This window comes from Trichosurus vulpecula, chromosome 6 (genome assembly GCF_011100635.1).
Source record: "Trichosurus vulpecula isolate mTriVul1 chromosome 6, mTriVul1.pri, whole genome shotgun sequence".
Lineage (NCBI taxonomy): Eukaryota > Metazoa > Chordata > Mammalia > Diprotodontia > Phalangeridae > Trichosurus > Trichosurus vulpecula.
This window is the reverse complement of record NC_050578.1, coordinates 56,923,496-56,945,151: the sequence shown is the minus strand read 5'-3', so window position 1 is coordinate 56,945,151 and position 21,656 is coordinate 56,923,496. Positions and strand designations below refer to the sequence as shown.

The following is a 21,656-nucleotide window of genomic DNA, read 5'->3' as shown; positions in this document are numbered from 1 at the left end:
AAAAAAAAAATAGTAAAAAAAGATAGTTGTAAAGAAAAAAATTAAATAATGAAATCAATATGTTCACATTTATTGGTTATTGATTTAAAATGATATATTGAATCAAGGATTAAAGAAAAGGGAACAAATATTTGTTAAGTGCTTACCATATACAAACATCATCCTAAGCACTGACTCAATGCACACCACTGGAAAAAACACAAATCATCGAACAAATAAAGTACAAATGGAGCTAAACATTTCAGGGGAATTTAAACATTGGAAGGAATGTTTCATAGATAACAGTGAGCAAGAACCTTCCAGATAACTGTAGTCTAAACTTCTCTTTCTTCCAGATGAAGAAATTTTTGGTTCAGAGATGATAAATAACTTACCAATCATTGCAAAGGCAGTAAATAGTGTAGGCAGGATTTGAAGCTGTCATAGAACCATAGATAAAAACTTAGAAAAGATAACTCATGTCATCCAATGTTATTAAAAATTTTATAAGTAATGAAATTCAATTTTGGATATGCTGAGTTTGAGATACCTATAGGACATCCATTTCCTGCTAATAATATGATATATATGACATGCAATGATGTAATATTATTTTATACTAGTATATATTTTCTAAACATTATGTGAACAAAAATTTAGTTTTTGTACAATCTTCTTTTTTGTTCTTTGAATATTGATACATTCCTGACAGTTGCTAATTTTAAAATTCACGATAAAAAGTTTTTTTTCAAAAAAGAAAGCCAAATGTGAAAGTACAGAACATTTCTTTGAGGGAAGGGAAAGGTATATGCCAATACTAAGAGGAAATTGGATTTTGAATAACGGAATTTGCACATTAGATGTTCACTTTCTCCAAAAAAACTTTATAGCTCCCAGTTATCCATCTGGCATGGAGGGAGAGGGAAAGAGGGAGAAGGAGGGAGACAGAGAGAGAGAGAGAAAGAGGGAGGGAGGGAGAGGGACAGAGAGAAAGAGAGAGACAGAGACAGACAGACAGACAGACAGACAGAAAGACATAGAACCAAACATGGAATAACATGATCTTAATTTTTAGAGGCAAAGTACTGGAAAATAATGCAGAATTACTGAACAAAACATAGCACATGAATGTAATGAGATACTATTTTGCCATAAGAAATTCTAAAATTGACCACGTTGGAGAAACCAGTGAATATTTATATGGATTAATTCAGGATGAAGCAAGCAAAAGAACAATTCTCACAATAACAACATGAAAAGAAATTACATTGAAAGCATTCAGAAATCTGATCAATGTAATAATCAACAATGCTGAAGTGATATCCATCTCCTTACAAAGAGGCAATGGAGTGTACAAGATAAATTTATTTTTTTTAAACATAATGTCAGCATTTTATTTTATTTTTTTGCTTGACAAGGTATATTTATCACAAGGGTTTATTTTTTTTTTCTTTTTTGATGAAGGAGAGGCATAGAAAGAAGAGAATTTTTAAAAGATACTTTTAATAAAAAAATAAAGTGATAACATGAAGAGTATATTATGGTTAAACTAATCATAGACAATGAGAAATATCAATAAAAATAATAAAAGTTTAAAAATATAGGAGAACAATACTATATATGTGTGTGTGCATGCAAAGATGATATATTACTAAATTCATAAAGAAAGATTAATTGAATTTCAAAAAAATGGTTATATTCATAGAAGATTTTGATATTCCTGCCACAGTGCTTGATAATTCTAATGGAAACAGAAATAAAAATGAATGTATAAAGCTGAACAATTATAGATGAAGTTAGACTGAAAAGACTAATAAGAGTAGGTCTGAATGAGAATGTTAAAATTGGTTAAACGTTAGGACATAGAGATATTTCAATTATTGTTAAAAGGCAGAAATAATAAATACAGCTTTACAGATCATGATAAAATAAAAATATTAATTAATACTCACGACAAAAGCAAAAAAAAAATACACTTCCAAATAGGGACTCATTAATGATATCTTGAATATAGAATGAGTCAAGAAAAATTACATAAACAATTAATATTTATATTAAATGAAATGATAATGATAACACAATATGTTAAAATTTCTGGGATCCAGTCAAAACAGTGATCAGAATAAAAGTTTTCTATCTGAAAATTTACAGGAATAGATAATTGAACTCACTATGTAACTTTTAAAAAGCAACCTTGAATAAAAAATAAGGCTCAAAGATGGAAATCTTGAAAATTAAAGGAGAAATAGTATGTATATAAAATCTATATTTTATATTATATATTTGAGATTTATATACTTTATATTATATATAATATATTGTATTATATATATACAATCTCTATATATACATAATCATAAATATGATATGTTCTATAAAATATTTCTAATGGAAAATATATAAAAAACCCCAAAGCTGGTTCAACTAATAGAATTGGTAAACTGCTATATAATATGACCACAAAAGAAGGCTGAAAATTAAATTACCACATTAAAAACAAAAAAGGTAAATCATTAAAAATTAAAAAGAAATGAAAATAATTATCAGAATATACTGTACTGATTACAAGATAGAAAATGTGAGGATATAAAATACTCAGATTAGTGGAAAATGAAAAATTTCAAATAAGCCATACTTTGAAATGAAATTGAAAAAGTCACACACACACACACACACAATGGAGACCCTTTGTTTTAAACTCATCAAACAGTGAATTTTCTCAAGCATTTAAAGAGCACTCAATATTTAGACTCTTCAAATTATTCTTTAAAAATGAAGAAGAACTATACTATTCTTTTATAAGGTAAATTAATCTTTACATGTAAACCAGTGAAGGATAATGCAAGAAAAGGGAAATACACACACACACACACACACACACACACACACACACACACACGCGCGCGCGTGCATATCAATGCCACTAGTCAATATTGATTTAAAAATTTCAATTTATGTCCTAAAAAAATATAAAAAGACCTCAGGAATATAAGCTGTCCTAAAAGTAAGACTTTCAAAAACACAGAGAGATATATGTATATATGTATACATAGATATTATAATGGGGATAAAAGATGGATCAACAATAACATTAATCACATAAAAAGCACAAACTAACTTTTTGATTACATTAATAAATGTAGAAAAAGCCTTTAAATGCTCTTATACATGCAAAAATCCCTAAGAATGTGGTCATAAAAGGGCTGTCTGTAACATAACAAGAAATATATCTAAATCCAAAAGCTTACATTATTTGCAATAGGGAAACACTATAGGCTTTTCTAATAAAGATATCAGGCAATCAAGGATATTCCATCTCAACATTATTATTTGACATAGAAACATTAATTTCTAGAAATAGGAAAAAGAGAAAATACAATATTTTATGCTTTAGCAAAGGGGAAACAAATTATACTTAATTTAGTTACTATGGCACTTTATATAAAGAATCACAAAGAATCTAGATGAGAAAAATTAAAAGTTTTAATAAAATAACCAGATATAAAAGAAATATACAAAAAACCCCACTTCTAAATAAAAGTTTAAAATATGGGAGAAAAAATATTATATATATATGTGTGTGTGTGTGTGTGTGTGTAATATACAATGTAACTACAAAATTCATGAACTACACCTGTTAGCATATCAACATTAATGTAAATACAATTATAAATCAGTTTATAGAATTTAATATTGAATTATATATTTGGGATCAAATTCATTATTTGGAGTTGGGTTGTCCCAATATGCTGAAAATGATGATACTACCAGATGCTAGATGCTAGTACTATATCATTAGGACTACCTAGGAGGACTTTATAGAGGTTCACAAAAAATTAAAAAAATATAAAATATGAAGGAAAATAGCAACAATGTGGAAATTAAAAGGGTATTAAACCCAGGTCTCAATTACATTATAAAATATTTACCTTTGAAGTCATCTGTAGTGATTAAGAATAGAAGCTAAATGGAACATACTAGATAAGGAAGACTTAGAAGCAACCAAAGTCAGTAACCTGGTGTTCAACAGAACTTAGAAGACAAGCTACTTTATGGAACACACACTCACTCACTCTCTCTCTCTCTCTCTCTCTCTCTCTCTCTCTCTCCCTCTCTCTCTCTCTCTCTCTCTCTCTCTCTCTCTCTCTCTCTCTCTCTCTCTCTCCCTGTCTCTCTCTCTCCCTCTCTGACAAGGAATTCAGGGGGGTGGGGAGAACAAAATGATTTGGCATCAATTGGGTTTGAACCAAAATATTTCACCATAGAACAAGTTCAAATGGATATGTAACTAAACATAAAATATCATATCTTTTTAAAAAATAAAAAAGAACAACATCAGATACTTTTCAAAGCTTTTTCTAGCAGAAAGTAGAGATCACAAACGATGAAAGTGAATTTTAATCACATGAAACTGAAAGGCTTTTGTAAGAACAAAATCAATGCAGCCAAAATAAGGAAGGAAGCCTCTGATTAGGTTTTTTTTGTTTGTTTTTCTTTTAATTGTACCAAATCTTGGACTAGAATTTAATTGCTAGTATGTGTGTGAATTGATACAGATATATAGGAGGACGTCCAATTTCACAAAGAATGAAGAAACAATTCTGTAAGGAATTACAATTTATTTAAAACGTGATGAAAGATTGCTCCAAATGACTAGGGATTAAAAACGCAAAACACAATAATTCCTAGTTTTACCTCATATCCCTCCCATTTTCAAGTATAACAATTGTAAATGTTGGAAATACTATAGCAATATAAAAACATTAATAACCTCTTGGTGGAGTTGTAAATTTGACTAACCATTCTGCAAAACAAGTTGGAATTGCATTAAAAATAAGTGACTAAAATAGCCTTTAATCCATATATGCCAATGCTCAAAATATACTCCAAAGAGAAAAAGGAAAGTGATATACATACATATATACAAATATGTATATATATGCATGTACATACACACATATATGTATGTATATATGTATGTATGTATGTATGTATATATATATGTTCAAAGCAGAAATTTTTGTGATGGCTAGCAAACAACTTGAATGAGATATGGCTGTATTGTTTGAATAATGACTAAGTGAAATGTCACATTAATATAATGGAGTATTGTTACAATAAGAAATGAGGAATATGATGATTTCAGAGAAATAATGAAAAATGAACAAATTCTGAGTAAAATAATCAGAAAGAAGAAAACATCACACATAGTGAACACAATAATTTACCTAGCAACATAAAGAAGAAAACAAATTGTAAGCTGCATACTCATAATAACTGTTTGGTCCGGGTGAAGAATTTAGCAAACTAATCTCCTTTCATTGAAGAGTCGGGGAACAATGGACACAAAATTTCATGTACTGCTATCTAAAACACCATAATATTAAGAAGACAAAAATAGAGGAATACAATGAAACACAACAAGACTTCTTGTTCAGTAACTATGCGAAGAATAAATAAATTAGGAACTTGAGGAAAAAGCAATCTTATTTAATAAAGGTGGCTCTCCCTCTAGGATAGGCTTTTCATCCTGAAAAATCCAACCCAAGCTTATCTCAGTCACCATGATTAGAAATGTGATCTCTAGTAGACAAAAAGACCTAGCACCCAGCTGCCTGACCTCTTTATAAAGGGGAATTATGTAGGTTATAGGTCATCAAAAAGTAAGTAAAAACTGTCTCTCTTTTAACAAACTGATATGTTTTTACTGAGAAAAAGGCCTTAACATTTTTTAATGCCCAGTTGAAAACCAGATTTGATGGACTTTTTCAGAAAAGTGGTACTTAGTGACAAAAGTCCCATTTTTTTGTGCCTAAGAGGTACAAAGCTTTCAGATTAAAAGTCAACATCACACTTAACCCAGAGCTATCTCTGCTTACTCTAGTCATCCCAAGGCAAGTTCTATGTACATCACTGTCATTTTTTTCTGCTGGCATCACAATAGGTTGATTTATGTGGCTGTACATAGCTCTAATCTTTTCCTAAGAGCCTTGAAGCCCTTGAAATAGTGGTAAAGCACAAAAGCAAAAACATTTATTACTTTTCAAAGACTTTCAAGGGTGTATAATAAGTCATTTGTCTAAAGTAAAAATAATCTAAAAATCACATGGTTAACTTTTCTGGCCTTTAAAGAGCAAGGCTAAGGGAATCCTCTTTTATTAAGCCTTTTGCTCTACATTTGTTAAACATTATTGTTTCTTGATAACTACATGTGCTTTTCTGCCTGACTTTCAGTAGAAAACACACCTAGCATAGTAATTTCAAGGCCTTAGAGACAACCTTCTACATCAGAATTGCTTTATGAAATGTTAAATTTATGAAAATAATATTTACATAGGATGAAAGGTGACTACTCTCATTTCGTTGATATAGGAAAATCCTAGTGAGATAAATGGCAATGTAGATAAGCACTTTCTCTTAAACTTGTAGTCTTAGAGTTTCCTAGATTACTGAGAGGTTCAGAAATTGGCCCAGGATCATGCAGTCAGCATGTGTCAGGAGAAGGATATGAACCTGGTTTTCCCTGGCTCCAAGAGAAGTTTTCTCTCTCCCCGCCCCTCTCTCCCCCCCTTCTCTTTCTCCTTCCTTCCCTCTCTCTCTCTCTCTCTCTCTCTCTCTCTCTCTCTCTTTCTCTCTCTCTCTCCCCCTCTCTCCCTCCCTCCAACACTACAATTATGAAGTTACATACAAATAAACATCTTTTTACTAGGTTTGTATGTTTAATCCAGAAAACTCTTTCTACCTGGATAGTGCAAGTCTTATTTTTTAACAACTTAGCATTTTATCGAGGTACTTGTGGGCTTGAGGTTAAGTGACTGGCAAAGATCACCCAACCAGGAATGATCACTCACCTCTCATCATCTAGGCAACTCTCTATGAAGACTATAAGATCTCTTTTAGTGGAGAGAATTTCCCCATGTAGGAGTTAACTATATTAATAAAATTATAAGTCCTGTGTATATATGGTATATATGTGTATATATGATGTATCAGCTACTTCAGACAGTGGATAGAACCCAAGGGCTTCAAGTCAGGGAGACTCATCTTCCTGAGTTCAAATCTGGCCCCAGACAGGTACTAGCTATGTGTCTCTGGGAAAGTCACTTAACCCTATTTGCCTCAGTTCCTCGTCTGTAAAATGTGCTGGAGAAGGAAATGCCAAGCCACTCCAGCATTTTTACCAAGAAAACCCCAAGTGAAGTCAAGAAGAGTCAGACATGACTGAAAAACAATGGATCAATACAAGAACATTCTGGAAAGAGAATCCAAGAGGCTTGTGGTACCACACTGTTGTTATCTACCACTGAGACTGTGAGTTCCAAAGCAATTTTGTCCCTTTGCTATGGTGAAGAATCACATGGAATGAACAAGATTGTAACTTCCGTGGAAGTATAAGCAGTTATATGGTATTATGTATGGGTGCAGTGAGTACTTGACTAGTTGCCTTCCTCCTTTGTTATTTATGTTGTTTCATGTCTTAATGAAATGATTCTGCTATTGGATTTATGTTTCTTGGTAATGGTCTAACAATAGAGTAATATATCAGATGGTGCCTCAGGCTGTCCAGTGAATAATTATTACCCCAAAGAGCCACACTTAACCTGGGAATACATAAGGCTGAGAATAGGCCATTTTTGTTTGCGAGGCTTCATCTGGAGGGTTTATGGACTGGATTAAGCTATTTTGAAGTATTAGGTCAAGCTAGGACAACCTGCTTGGGAACCAATTGCAGGGATCCTTTGAAAAATTACAGAAGGGAGTGGATTTAGGCAATGATATTTCATGATATAAGTTCTTTACATCAACAGATTTAAAGTCACACAACAGTTAGTAGCTCCCACATCAATGAGCTATCTTTAACGTTTTCTCTCATTTTTTCTCAATTATAACTTAATAGTAAATTTTCAAAAGCAAACTATTTTGTAGGCAAAGTGGTTTAAGTGACCCCGATACAAAGTGGAAGTCAAGTTTTTGTTATTAGTTATTATTGAAGTGGCATTTTATATTATGAGGAAGGTATTTTGCTAGGTGGATAGAGCATTGGGTCTGGAGTGAGGAAGACTTGAGCTCAAATCTGGCTTCAAACACGCATTAGCTATGTGACCCTGGGCAAGTCACTTAATTTCTGGTTTGTTTTTTTTTAATCCACTAGCGAAGGAAATAGCAAACTACTCCAGTAACTTTGTCAAGAAAACTCCATGGACAGTGTGGTCCACAGGATCAGAAAGAGTTGGACGTGACTAAACAAGTGAACAACAAAAAAATTTGTTGAAGTATTGTGTGTGACTGAATAATTGCAAATTTTGAAGTGGCACTGTTATTCTGTCACCGCACATTTCCTACTTCAGTACTGGGCTAAATATTCAACGTGGTTTTTCATTTATTAATATATATATATATATATACACATTACATATAATATATAGAGATTATATATAGATATGTAGATATACATACATCTATATGTCTGTGTGTATGTATATATCAACATCTTTTCCAGACTAGTCTGTATAACCGAGGATTTGATAATATTTGGAGGGAATATCCACACTGAAAAACTGTATGTCTTCATAAAACTAAAGCAAATAAGGACAAATGAATAATTGAGTACCATCACAGAAAAACGTCCTGAAGTAATAAAAATATAATTGCCCTTGTATAAACTGTATCAGATTGCTTACTGTCAAAGGGAACATGGAGGGGAAGGAAGGAGGAAGACAGAATTTTGAATCCAAAAGTTTATTGAAATGTTTAAAATTACCTTAACATGTAACTATGTTATATATATATATATATATATATATATATATATATATATATATATACACAAACATACATACATATGTATGTATGTGTGTGTGTGTGTGTGTGTGTGTGTGTGTGTGTACAAATTAGTACAACTTAACCTTCATTAAGAACCATTGATCTTGTTCTACCTACTAAGTGTGCGATAGTGATGCAGAAAGTGAAGTCATGCTGTGGATTCCTTGGGAGGGAACATCAGATGTTGGCTAAATGTCATAAGAAAGAAGACAAAGTGGGGACAGGTAGGTGGCACAGTGAGCAGAGCACCAGCCTTGGAGTCAGGAGGACCTGAGTTCCAATCTAGCCTCAGACAATTGACACACTTACTAGCTGTGTGACCTTGGGCAAGTCACTTAACCTCAATTGCCCCACCTTGCCCCCTACAAAAATAAATAAATAAAAAGACAAAGTGGTAGCTACCTAACCTGAGGCTGTCAGATTTTATGTTTCCTAGGTAAGTGGTGGAGAACCACCTTTGGTGAGGTGATAACAATCTGTCTTCTGTTGAATTGAGCCCCACTCCCACTAGCCATTTGTAAGAGTTGCCACCTCTTTCCTCCTTCCTTGTCAACTGTATAAGACCAAAGTACTTTGTGCTACTCAGACAGTAAGGGGAGGTGCACTTCAAGACATAGACCAGAGGAGTGTCAATTCTCATCTATAACTTACGAAGCACCTTTACTGGCCACAGCAATTATTTTGTTTTAAATTAACCTCATTATAATATAGTAGTTCTGAGGTGTAAGCTATTTCTTCCTTGCCTGGGTCTCTCCAACTTAGAGGGCAGAGGGCAATTGAAAGTAAATGTAGGAAGCAATAAATGTAAGAGTATTTGATTAACATTCCTATTCAATTATTTCTTTCAGAAAACCAAAGTAACCCCAATTTATTTATATTAAATTTTCAAATATTATGTATATGTGTGTGTATGTGTGTGTATATATACACACACATATATGTATGTATATGTATATATATACGTGTGTGTGTGTGTGTGTGTGTGTGTGTGTGTGTGTAACTTATTTATTCAAAAGATGCATTCCCCTAACTACAAGACAGGTTAAACCAGTTTGGGGATAACCAAGGGGTCTCAAACCCATGAATGACAGAGGTATCTTTTGTTGACCATAAGTGATTCACACACCTTAAACTTCCTTGATGTCCAATGTAAAAAGTAAACATGTTCTTACTATTCTACTTCTTGGAGAATCAGAGATTAAAAGGGAATTAGATTATACATCTCCTAAAACTGGAAGAGATTGTACCCTCTTGTACATGAGTAAAGATGAAGTGTGGTTTATGAGAGAGAATGCTGAACTTGGAGTTAGGAAGAATTGGGTTCAAATTCTTTCTCTGATATACTGACAAAGTAACATAACCTTTGAACTTCAGACCAATCTCTCAGATTTATCTATTAAATTATAACTCAGTTGTAATCTGAGTTAGGGTGAGGTTCGCCCACCCATGGAATCAAAGATCCTTGATATATTGATGGATGTGGATGCAAAAAATGCTTTAAGATTAATTTATTTTTTATATTGCTTCATGTCTTACATTATTTGGTATTGGAGCAATGGCTTTGATATAGTCCAGCAATAGAGTAATGCATTAGATGGGCCCTCTGGCCATCTGTTGAACACTAATTACTATAGAAAATGTGATGCTGACCTTCGAAGCAGCTAAAAGTGTACCACAATAGAAGAGTGAAAAAATATATATTGTAGAATATAAAGAACATGTCTACTTTGCACTGGCTATGAGAGCAGTTTTAATTGTGCTTTAACAAATCTTCAGTTATGAAATAAATGAAGAAATACAATTAAAAATATGAGGATATGGCAACATAAAAAGAACAGTGTTCCCTGCTTTGGAAAGTTTCAGTTTTAATTACTAATGGTGCTATATAGTTTACAATGCAGTAGTGAATCTGCTGTATGTTTTGTAAAAATTATGATGTTTAAGCAATACGCGTTTTCTTCTAGTAAATCTTTGCTAATAAGAGGACTGCAAATTTTAGGGCTTGCCAAAGAAAAAGTTAAAAATTAGTGAGGGTGCACTGAACTAAAATCATTCATTTGGTTGTGTAACTTTTAAATCATCATAAAACTTTTTAAACTTCCCTTGGCTTTGTGCCTAAACACTTGTAAATACAAATATTCTAAGCAATTAACTGAATAGTTGGGGTAAATGTGATGAGCAAAGAATCTTCCTTGCTATTTCCCATTAGTGTTAATGAGAGTTGCAGAGTTAATTTCTTGGCACTTCTCCAAAATCTTATTATTCTCCACACCCAAACATACATTTATTTATACTACATCCACACTGCCAATGTAATTTCTGCTTACCTCTGTAATGAAGGATTTGGCTGTAGAAGGATTCATCACCAGAATGGCTCGTCTAAGGGTGTCCCGGTAGCGGTTTAATTCTTCTATTCTCATTGTATCAAAGAGAGTGGTAATCATTCTATTGATGTTGTTTTCTACTTTCTGCAGTGCCACATCCATCCCCTGTTGAGACCCTTTGTCCAAAAACTCTTGTATTCCACGGATATCTGGGAACATCAAAAGCCCATGAAATGATAATTAAAGTTCAGAAGAGAAAAGAAGCATATGCTTTTTGGCCCTTTCTAAAACGTACATTTAGTCTTATACTGGAAAAAAAATCTGAAGAAAATGAAAACTCAATTAGTTATCTGTTGGAAAGGTCTTTAATTAAAAAAAAATAGCCTGATATGTAAAAAAAAATCAAAAAGTTATGAATTGATACTTATTTTGCCTTCTTTTAAATCACCATGCCATTTGAAATGTATACAATTATTTCTAATTTTTTTACCTCCTTAAATAAAAACTAGGAAAATAACAATGCTCCTTCCCTCCTTTCCTTCCTTCATCTCATCTCACTTCACAGAAAACAATAAATATAAGATGATTCTTAATGGGAATTTGGTACATTTTATCAAACATGGATTAAATCCTCAAGTCATCCACATTTCTGTTTATTAAAAAGAACTGAACAGGAAGAGAAAGAATGAGAAATTACATTTAAGATAACTACATAATATTATCAAGTACTTGGGAGTTTACCTACCAAAAAACAAATAGGAAATATATGACTACAACTATAAAATGCTCTTTATGAAAATTAAAATGATGATGTTTACAAAGCAATAATTTCTTTCTAATAAATCTTCACTGAGAAATGGACTCAGGATTTGAAGGCCAAAATAAAAATTAAGAATTAGTTAGAGGGTACATCATTTCCAGAAATAAGTTTGATAAAATGAGGCAACAATATTTAATTTGAAACCTACTGAAATATGTATCCAATTTATGATAAGTATGATATAACACAATACCACGCAATATAACCTAGTACACAGTCATAAATATGTTGTAGAACAGTTGTAGCTATGTAATGGTAGAGGAAGTTTCCTCAGCAAGTTTGTTGTAACAGTAAGTATCAGTAATTAAGGTGGGACTTTTTGCTGTGCTTCTCTTAGATTCTGTCCTTTGTTTGCATGGGGCAGATAAAGTAGGATCTTGTCTTGGAATGTTTCTCAGCAGTAAGACAATTGGGAGTCATCGATTTGTATATGATGTGGTTCTGGTAGTTGGAGTTTTCCCACACTGAGTTCTCACACTCTAAATGGTGAGCCTCAAATGTACCAGGGCACTGAGACAGGTATATAAGTTCCAATGTTGGGGTTTGACTTTTGAGGGTACACTCACTGATAGAATGATGGTGACAGGCTCTGGGCAAGCCACTGAACCCTCCTCCCCCACCCCCCTGGCTTTGTAACCCAGATAGATGTTGGTGATTCTCTGTTAACTATGAATTGTGATTTGATAAGACAAGGTCTGTCTGTTGAGGTTTGTAATTTCTGTTGTATTTTGCCTTGAAGTTCAGGGGACTGATCTTTTCTCCCAGAACTAAGTGAATGATATTTGTATGTGTGATTAAACTGAGATCACTAACCCCTTAAAGTTGCTTTCCTTAGAAAAGCAGATAAAAGAACTTACGTTAGCAGCCCTTCTGTATGCTGGTTTTGTTGGTCTTACATAGCCACATTAGCTGCTAACAAGATTCTTGCTACACAGTAACATCAGAGGTGTGGCAAAAAAAAAATTCTTAAGGAATTTGTTTGAGAAGTTAATGTGTCATGATAACTATGTAGTTTATCTAACATATTTCATTTACATTTAACTCATATGAGATAAAACTCCTTAGTCAAAATTGGGTAAACTGAATGTAGCGCAGAAATCAGAAAGTTTGTACTTAATTCTTCAAAAGCATAACTTTTCAAAACATACTCTAATCTTTTAAAAAAAGTTTTGCCATATTTTTAGAATATGTTAAAATTGACAGAATAGGCACACACTTATTCTAAAATAAGCCAGGTTTCTAAACCTAGTCCAATATGAAATTAGTGCAGAGATAATGGAAATTTTAATTTGATATAATAAAAAGTTGATACAAACTTAAATATCAAAAATATGAGAATTATTACAAATATTCCTAATTTGTTTGAAGCATTTTTAAATTAATTTGTTACTACCTTCCATGGGAGCACTGAAAAAGGTATCTAATACTTTTATTACTGTGATAAGAGGTACTATGCTACTGTATCAATTGCCAAAATTTATTTTGTATCCAATGACCTCAGATATGAGAACTAGAAGATAAAAAGATAGTCACTTGGACAAGCAAATGGTAGGAAGGTGGAAAGACGAAAATAAGGAAATCACGTGGAACCAGAGCAAGAACATTAAAAGGTCCAGAGAGGAGACAGATTGTAGTTTGAAATTCAGCAGTTTGAAATCTGGCAAAACAAACAAACAAAAAAATAAGTAAATATGGTTGAAAAGTGGGGAGAGCAGTTGAAAATTAAAAATAGCATCAACAGAGACTAAAGAATAGAAAAGCTAAATATAAGATATAGATTGTTAAATCAAAGCAGTTAATAAAAAAAGAACGCTTTAAAATGGTGGTGTTATCCCAGATTAATTCAATATTATTCTGACAGGATTGGGGGGCAGAGCCAAGGTGGCAGCTGGAAAGCAGGGACCTGCCTAAAGCTCTCACCCAGGACCTTCCAAACACCTATAAAAAATGGCTCTGAATAAATTCTAGAACTGCAGAACCCATGAAATAGCAGAGGGAAGCAGGGCACCAGCCCAGGACAGCCTAGATGGTTGTGGAGTAAGGTCTATCATACGGACCTGGGAGCAGAGCCCAGCATGAGCTGCATGGACCAACCAGACTGGGAGCCAGACAGAACAGGCCCTAGTGCCCTGAATCAGTGAGCCGTGGCAGTTACCAGACTTCTCAACCCACAAACACCAAAAACAACAGAGCAGCTCAGTGGGAAAAACTGCAGGGACAGAGTGAAAAGAGTTCACAATTTGGCCACCACCTTGGGAACAGCAGAGGTGGTGGAGCAGAGGTTATACAGCTTTGAGGAACTACAGCTGCAGTTGCTTCCAGTCCCTGGCCCACCTGGTGGGAGGAATTAAGTGACAGATCAGAGCTGGACTGCAGAGCCTGCTTAGATCTGAGTTGTGGTCTGGATTGGCAGTTCTTGGGGGAGGAGGAGTTCTGGTGTGGCAGAGAATGCTGTGTAGAAATAGCTCTGAAGAAAACAGTGCAGCCTCTCAAGCTTGGGACAAAGTACTCTCTACTCTACAAGCAGTCATACCCCACTGAAAAAACTCAAGGGTCAAGTAGTTGGCTGGGAACATGGCCAGGCAGTGAAAATGCACCCAGATTCAGACTCAGACTTTGGAATCTTTCTTTGGTGACAAAGAAGACCAAAACATACAGCCAGAAGAAGTCAGCAAAGTCAAAGAGCCTATATCAAAGATCTCCAAGAAAAATATGAACTGGTCTCAGGCCATGGGAGAGCTCAAAAGGGATTTGGAAAATCAAGTTAGGGAAGTAGAGGAGAAATTGGGAAGAGAAATGAGAGGTGATATGAGAAAACTATGAAAAACAAGTCAATGAATTGCTAAAGGCGATGCAAAAAAAAATACAGTAGAAAATAAGACCTTAAAAATAGACTAACTCAAATGGTAAAAGAACTCCAAAAAGCCAATGAGAAGAATGCCTTGAAAGGCAGAATTAGCCAAATGGAAAAGGAGGTCCAAAAGACCACTGAAGAAAATACTACGTTGAAAATTAGATTGAAGCAAGTGGAAGCTAGTGACTTGATGAGAAATCAAGGTATTATAAAACAGAACCAAAGGAATGAACAAATGGAAGACAATGTGAAATATCTTATTGGAAAACCACTGACCCGGAAAACAGATCCAGGAGAGAGAATTTTAAAATTATTGGACTACCTGAGCCATGACCAAAAAAAAAGAGCCTAGATATCATCTTTCAAGAAATTATCAAAGAGAACTGCCCTGATATTCTAGAGCCAGAGGGTAAAATAGAAATTGAAAGAATCCACAGATCACCTCCTGAAAAAGATCCCAAAAAGAAAACTGCTAGGAATATTATCACCAAATTCCAGAGTTCCCAGATCAAGGAGAAAATACTGCAAGCAGCCAGAAAGAAACAATTTGAGTATTGTGGAAACACAATCAGGATAACACAGGCTCTAGCAGCTTCTGCATTAAGGCATTGAAGGGCTTGGAATATGATAATCTGGAGGTCAGTGGAGCTAGGTTTAAAACCAAGAATCACCTACTCATCAAAACTGAGTATCATGCTCCAAGACAAAATATGGATTTTCAGTAAAAGAAAGGGCTTTCAAGCTTTCTCAATGAAAAGACCAGAGCTGAATAGAAAATTTGACTTTCAAACACAAGAATCAAGAGAAGCATGAAAAGGTAAACAAGAAAGAGAAATCATAAGGGACTTACTAAAGTTGAACTGTTTTGTTCACATTCCTACATGGAAAGATGATGTGTATAATTCATGAAACCTCAGCATTAGGGTAGCTGAAGGGAATATACATATATACATATATATAGACAGAGGGCACAGGGTGAGTTGAATATGAAGGGATGATATAAAAAAAATAAAATTAAATTAAGGGATGAGAGAGGAATATATTGAGAGAGGGAAAAAGGGAAAGATAGAATGGGGTAAATTATCTTGCATAAAAGTGGCAAGTAAAGGCAGTTCTGTAGGAAGGGAAGGGAAGCAGGTGAAGGGGAATGAGTGAATCTTGCTATCATAGGATTTGACCTGAGGAGGGACTAACATACACACTAAATTGGGTATCTTACCCCACAGGAAAGGAGGAAGGACATAAAAAAGGGGGGACAATAGAAGGGAGGGCAGATAGGGGGAGGAGGTAATCAAAAGCAAGCACTTTCAAAAACGGACAGGGTCAAGGGGGAAAATTGAATAAATGGGGACAAGATAGGAAGGAGCAAAATATAGTTAGTCTTTCACAACATGAGTATTGTGGAATGGTTTTGCATAATGATACACATGTGGCCTATGTTGAATTGCTTGCCTTTTTAGGGAGGGTGGGTGGGGAGGGAAGAGGGGAGAGAATTTGGTACTCAAAGTTTTAAAAGAAGATGTTCAAAAAAAAGTTTTTGCATGCAATTAGGAAATAAGATATACAGGCAATGGGGCATAGAAATCTATCTTTCCCTACAAGAAAGTAAGGGAGAAGTGGATGGGAGGGAGTGGGGTGACAGAAGGGAGGGCTGACTGGGGAATGGAGCATTCAGAATATATGCCATCTTGGAATGGGGGAGGAGGATAGAAATGGGGAGAAAATTTGTAATTCTAACTCTTGTGAAAATCAATGCTGAAAACTAAAAATATTAAATAAATAAAAGATTCACATGAACTGGAACAACCAAAACAAAAAAAATAAATAAAAAATATTCTGACAGCTTTTGGCTAGATTCTTTGCTTTTGTATTGAAGGAAGAGGGAAAACCTCTGCTGTTCATATTCTATGTGAAAATAAACACACAAATTTCATCCTTTACTAGTTACTAGATAGAGATTTGAAGTCAAGAAATTGTGGATTAATAATTTGCCTTGACTACCAGGTGTTCAGCAATGGCCAAATTACTTAAAGTCAGTGGTTTATCACGTCTTCCAGACTAGTCTGTATAACTGAGGACTTGATGTTTGGATAGAGTATCCATAGACAATCTCTTCACACTGACAAACTGTATATCTTCACAAAATCAAAGCAAATAAGGACAAATGAATAATTGAATACCATCACACAAAAATGTCCTGAAGTAATAAGAATATAATTGCGCTGGTATAAACTATATCAGATTGCTTACTGTCTAAGGGAGGGGGGAGGGAAGGAGGGATGGAGGCATAGAATTTGAAAATCAAAACTTTTTTTGAGATGTTTAAAATTATCTTAACATGTAACTGGGGGAAAATACACTATTAAAATAAAAAGAAATATCATTTATGTATTATATATAGTTGTATAATATGCATATATAAGTATGTATTTGTCATGTAAGTAGGTCCTGAATAATATGTAAAATAATTTAAGAAATATTTCTTAGGAGCTGAAAGAGAGAGTAAGACCCAGTGAGTAAGTCCCCACCCCCACCCCAAGTATACTGGGAATTGTGCCATTTTTGAAGGAGTAAGTTTGTTTTTCTGCAAACCTTCAAATAAATCTCATCTTCCTGGAGGGAGGACAGAATAATTTAAAACAACAATATTAATAGGATTTATATAGTCTTAAGATTTGTAAAGTACTTTAAATGTTATTTCATATGACCTATACCACAACCCTTTGAAGTAGGTGGTATTATTATTTCTATTTCAAAGATGAGACATACAGAGGTTAAGTTACTTGCCTAGGGTCACAGAACTAGAAAGTATCTAAGGCAATTTATCTGATTCCAAATTCATCACTCTACCTACCCTAACTACCCTACTGATATCATACTGAATAATAACCTGGTATCATAAGTATGGGCAGCAGGTCAGCTTTAAAGATTAGAAGATCTTTCTTTAGGGCCAGAGAAAAGCATGAGGCAATAGTGTTTACCCTGACACCATTCTGGCAGAAAATATTGTATTTAAAATATAGTTTATGATCTCCACAAGAACTTAGGTGATATGTTTTTGCCTTATGTGCTGTAATAGGTTAAATCAGAATTCCTTACTTGCTAAACAAAATTAATCAGTCACTGAATATCTGTAATCCTATTGTTTGGTTTTTCTAATGCAAATCAATGGCACTTCAGACAAACATTTATTGTTCTTCTGGTTCAGGTAGAAGTCTTTGTGCTAAGCCTTTCTTCATGCCTACCATTATGTTTTAAAAGACAAAGTAAAAGATTGTCTGTGGTTAGTTTTAATAATCTTTAAAGAGGAGACAAGCTTCTAAGTCTGTGTGTTTCCTTTGCTTAAACCTGTCTGGCCAAAAAAAAATACATTAGCATTAAAATAGGTAGTACGAGCATAGGAAATGCTAATAAAGATGAAATGAATGAGAAAAAGATCCTGGAAAGGATTATGAATGAAGAAAAAAATAAGTAAAAGTGGCAGCAATGTCAAAAGGGATAGACTAAATAGTAAAAGCCTTTTGAATAATAGTTAAAAATGTTCCAAATGAAAGAACTCACAGAGAGTTAGCAGTGTTTGTTTCTATGTGTTGCAGAGTTGCTTTCCAATGTATTGAGGACAGGGGTTATTGATCAGGGAAATCTTGATCAATTCTGTTTCTCCCCAGTAGAGTTGATGTAATGTTATTAAACAATATAATGGGCAGGTAACTGAGATGAGGTTATAAGATTGTGAATGGCTCATACTCTGAATGACTTATTCTCAGGGTTTGATCATGGCTTTCCTAATCACTCTTCCCTCCAAACTACAATAATAAAAGTGAACATATCACCAGCTGATACTATTTATTTCAGTCATAGTTCAGTGGCAGAAATGCATGTAAAACTCTCCAACATGGAAGAATAGAGCATAGAATTTAGAGACATTAATTATTTCTGCATGAAGGATTTGATGCTTATGTCTATCAAAAAAGCCAAATGGATGACTTCTCATAGCACACAAATGGAGTTTGGGGTATAGGAATAGATGATAAAAAATGATGAATACACAATATAAATCAAAATGCTGAGTTTAGAAGTTCAAGGATAAAATGAGATGGATAGAGGATGAGCATGAAGGAGAAGAGAAGCAAGGATATTTCTATCAAAACATAGAGAAAAGAAGCAGTAATATGACCATTAAATTAAGCATATCTACCACAAAACCTCTCTGAATGTAATCTCAAAATGATGAACTCAGATTTAAAAGACAATTGGTTTGTTTGGTGATTTAACACATTTAGACCAAGGAAGAAGAATCACTGAAGTTATCATTCATATATTCAAATCAATTCAAAGATTTACTAAGTATGTATTATGTACTAGGCAAAGGGGAGTACAAAGATGAATGAGCCATGTGTAAACTGCTTTATATGACAGCCTTTCAAATATTTCTTTTTATCACATTTTCATCCTGCTTCTCCCATATGAATCCTCACTGGTTACATGTTTCACTCATGCCCACCTCATATTTCTTCACTGACTTTTGGGTAACCCTCACTTAATTATTTGAAAATTTTTATATGCTACCATACTGTACTATTTGAAGTCAGCAACTACAATTAGGAGACTACATTAAAAAAAAACAGTTAAAGTTTGGAGTAGTTAAAAGCTCTCTAAAATGTTTGCAAAGTTAATAAGACTGCTTCTCTTTTTTCTATTTATGGCAGCTGCAAAATGCTAATGTGGTATGAAGATGAATTTCCTAGGGTCAATCACATATCAAAACAAAGGAATCCTTTGACAAATTATACTGGGAGTGTTATTACTGAAGATCTGTACCATTTAGAGGAGAGCAACCAAAATAGTGAAAGCATTAAAGGCCATTTCTTATGAAAATTAGGTAAATTAATTGAGGCTTGATTATACTGGATAATAATAGATTTAGGGTAAGATCTAAAGTTTTTTTTTAAATGTCTGAAAAGCAATCATATGGAAGAAGAGACCTACTCTGCTTATTCTAAGAGGTCAGATCTAGGAGCAACATGGAGAAGTTGTAAGGTGCACCTTATATCTTGGTTATAAGGGAAAATCAAATAGAGCTGCTGAGAAATGGAATCAGATTCCTTTAGAAGTAATGAGTCCTTTAAGGGATTCCTTGTAAACCTTAAAGTGATGTGAAATTTAAAATTCTATTATGTTTTTCATATCTACATGGAAAAATTAACAAGTTCGGGTGCTGTTAAAATCTGAAATATATTATTTCATATTATTATATAATATTTCTGTCTATGCATACTACTGTGAACATATATACTCATACAGATAGATACATAAATACATAGATACATACATATTTTATTGGATATTTCCAGGTGACAAGTCATTTTACAACAAATGATAGTGATCTGCCCCTTGTCTTAATAAAACCAACCTTTAAAATTCTACCTCAGGAGTACTTCATAGAGATAACTATCAAGGCAGAAATATGCATTATGGAAACATTTCAAAAAAATAGGAAAGAACAAGGAAACTTAGATTCTAAGAATCCCTCTCTGCCTTCCAAAGAAGTCCTGTTGTTCAGCAAGTTAAAAAAAAAAAGCACCTGAGCCTTGAGGCCAGATCATCGTGTCTTTAAAGGCTCCTGTCCCTTAGAATAGAATTATGGTATAAGTATGTAACTTTACTTATAGAATAGTGCATCTTTAAGTCAATGATATTGGATAGAGAAAAAAATAGTCTCATAATTTGGATTAAAAATCATTTTCCATTATTTCTTGCTTTCCAATAGTCCGCATCCTCCGTAACTTTTCTAAAACCATACGCTGGCTATCTGACACTATCATGGATTAAGTTCAACTATCTCAGAACCTCATACCTATATGTCATGAATATTTATAGGTTCCCAAGACATTGGGTGAACTCCCTGGAGAAAATTTATGGGAGAATATAGAAAAGAGTTTCACAAGATCACCAGTATGGATGCCTTAAATTCTACCCCACTGGAAGGAATATCCACATTGATGGAATCATAGGTTTTTTAAGCAGCTAGCTTGGTGTAGGAGACAATGTGCTGGATCTGAACTCAGGAAGACATGAGCTCAAATTCAGTCTTAAACCTTACTAGCTGTGCAATCCTAGACAAGGTACTTAACTTTTCTGTGCCTCAGTTTCATCATATGTTGTTATTGTTGTTCAGTCATGTTCATCTGTTCATGACTCCATTTGGGGTTTTCTCTGCAAAGGTACTGGAGTGGTTCATCACTTCCTTCTCCAGTTAATTTTACAGATGAGGAAACTGAAGTAAATGGAGTTAAGTGACTTGCCTAGGGTCATACAACTAGTAAATGTCTGAGGCCAGATTTGAACTTAGGAAGATGAGTCTTCCTGACTCCAAGCCTTGCACTTCATTCAGCGTGTCACCTAGCTTCCCCTTTATCATCTACACAACAGGGATAATAATAGCAGATGGGTGGCTCAGTGGATAAGAATGGCAACAACAGCTACAATGAGATTATGCTTGTTAAATATTTTGCAAACCATAAAGTGCTATATAAATACTACTTACTATTATTTTGATAATGATATTGTTAAACATTTGGGCACTCAAAAATATTGCTTTCTATAAAATACCATGTTATTTAAAACTCTATTAATCCCTTGTGCTCCTAGATATTCAATTATAAGCATGAGAATATTATCTGATGAATCAATATTACTACAGTCACCACAAACACCTAAGATATCTTTTCAGTTTCTATAGGATGTCCCTCAGGCATATGATACTGTCATTGCCTCAAATATCATAGCCAGCAATTCATTTTAGGTATATAGTAATACTTGTGTAATGGTATCACAGTATGAACGGTTTGACTTC

General features: G+C 33.9%; 1 protein-coding gene across 1 annotated transcript in view; it reads right to left on the bottom strand.

Moving 5' to 3' along the window:
- LOC118854613 (glutamate receptor ionotropic, delta-2-like) overlaps positions 1-21,656 on the bottom strand; it is a 225,827-nt gene that overhangs the window by 182,714 nt on the left and 21,457 nt on the right. The window contains exon 2 of the mRNA XM_036764947.1: positions 11,130-11,335. Coding sequence (XP_036620842.1) covers positions 11,130-11,335 — 206 coding nt within the window. The remainder of the gene's footprint in view (positions 1-11,129; positions 11,336-21,656) is intronic.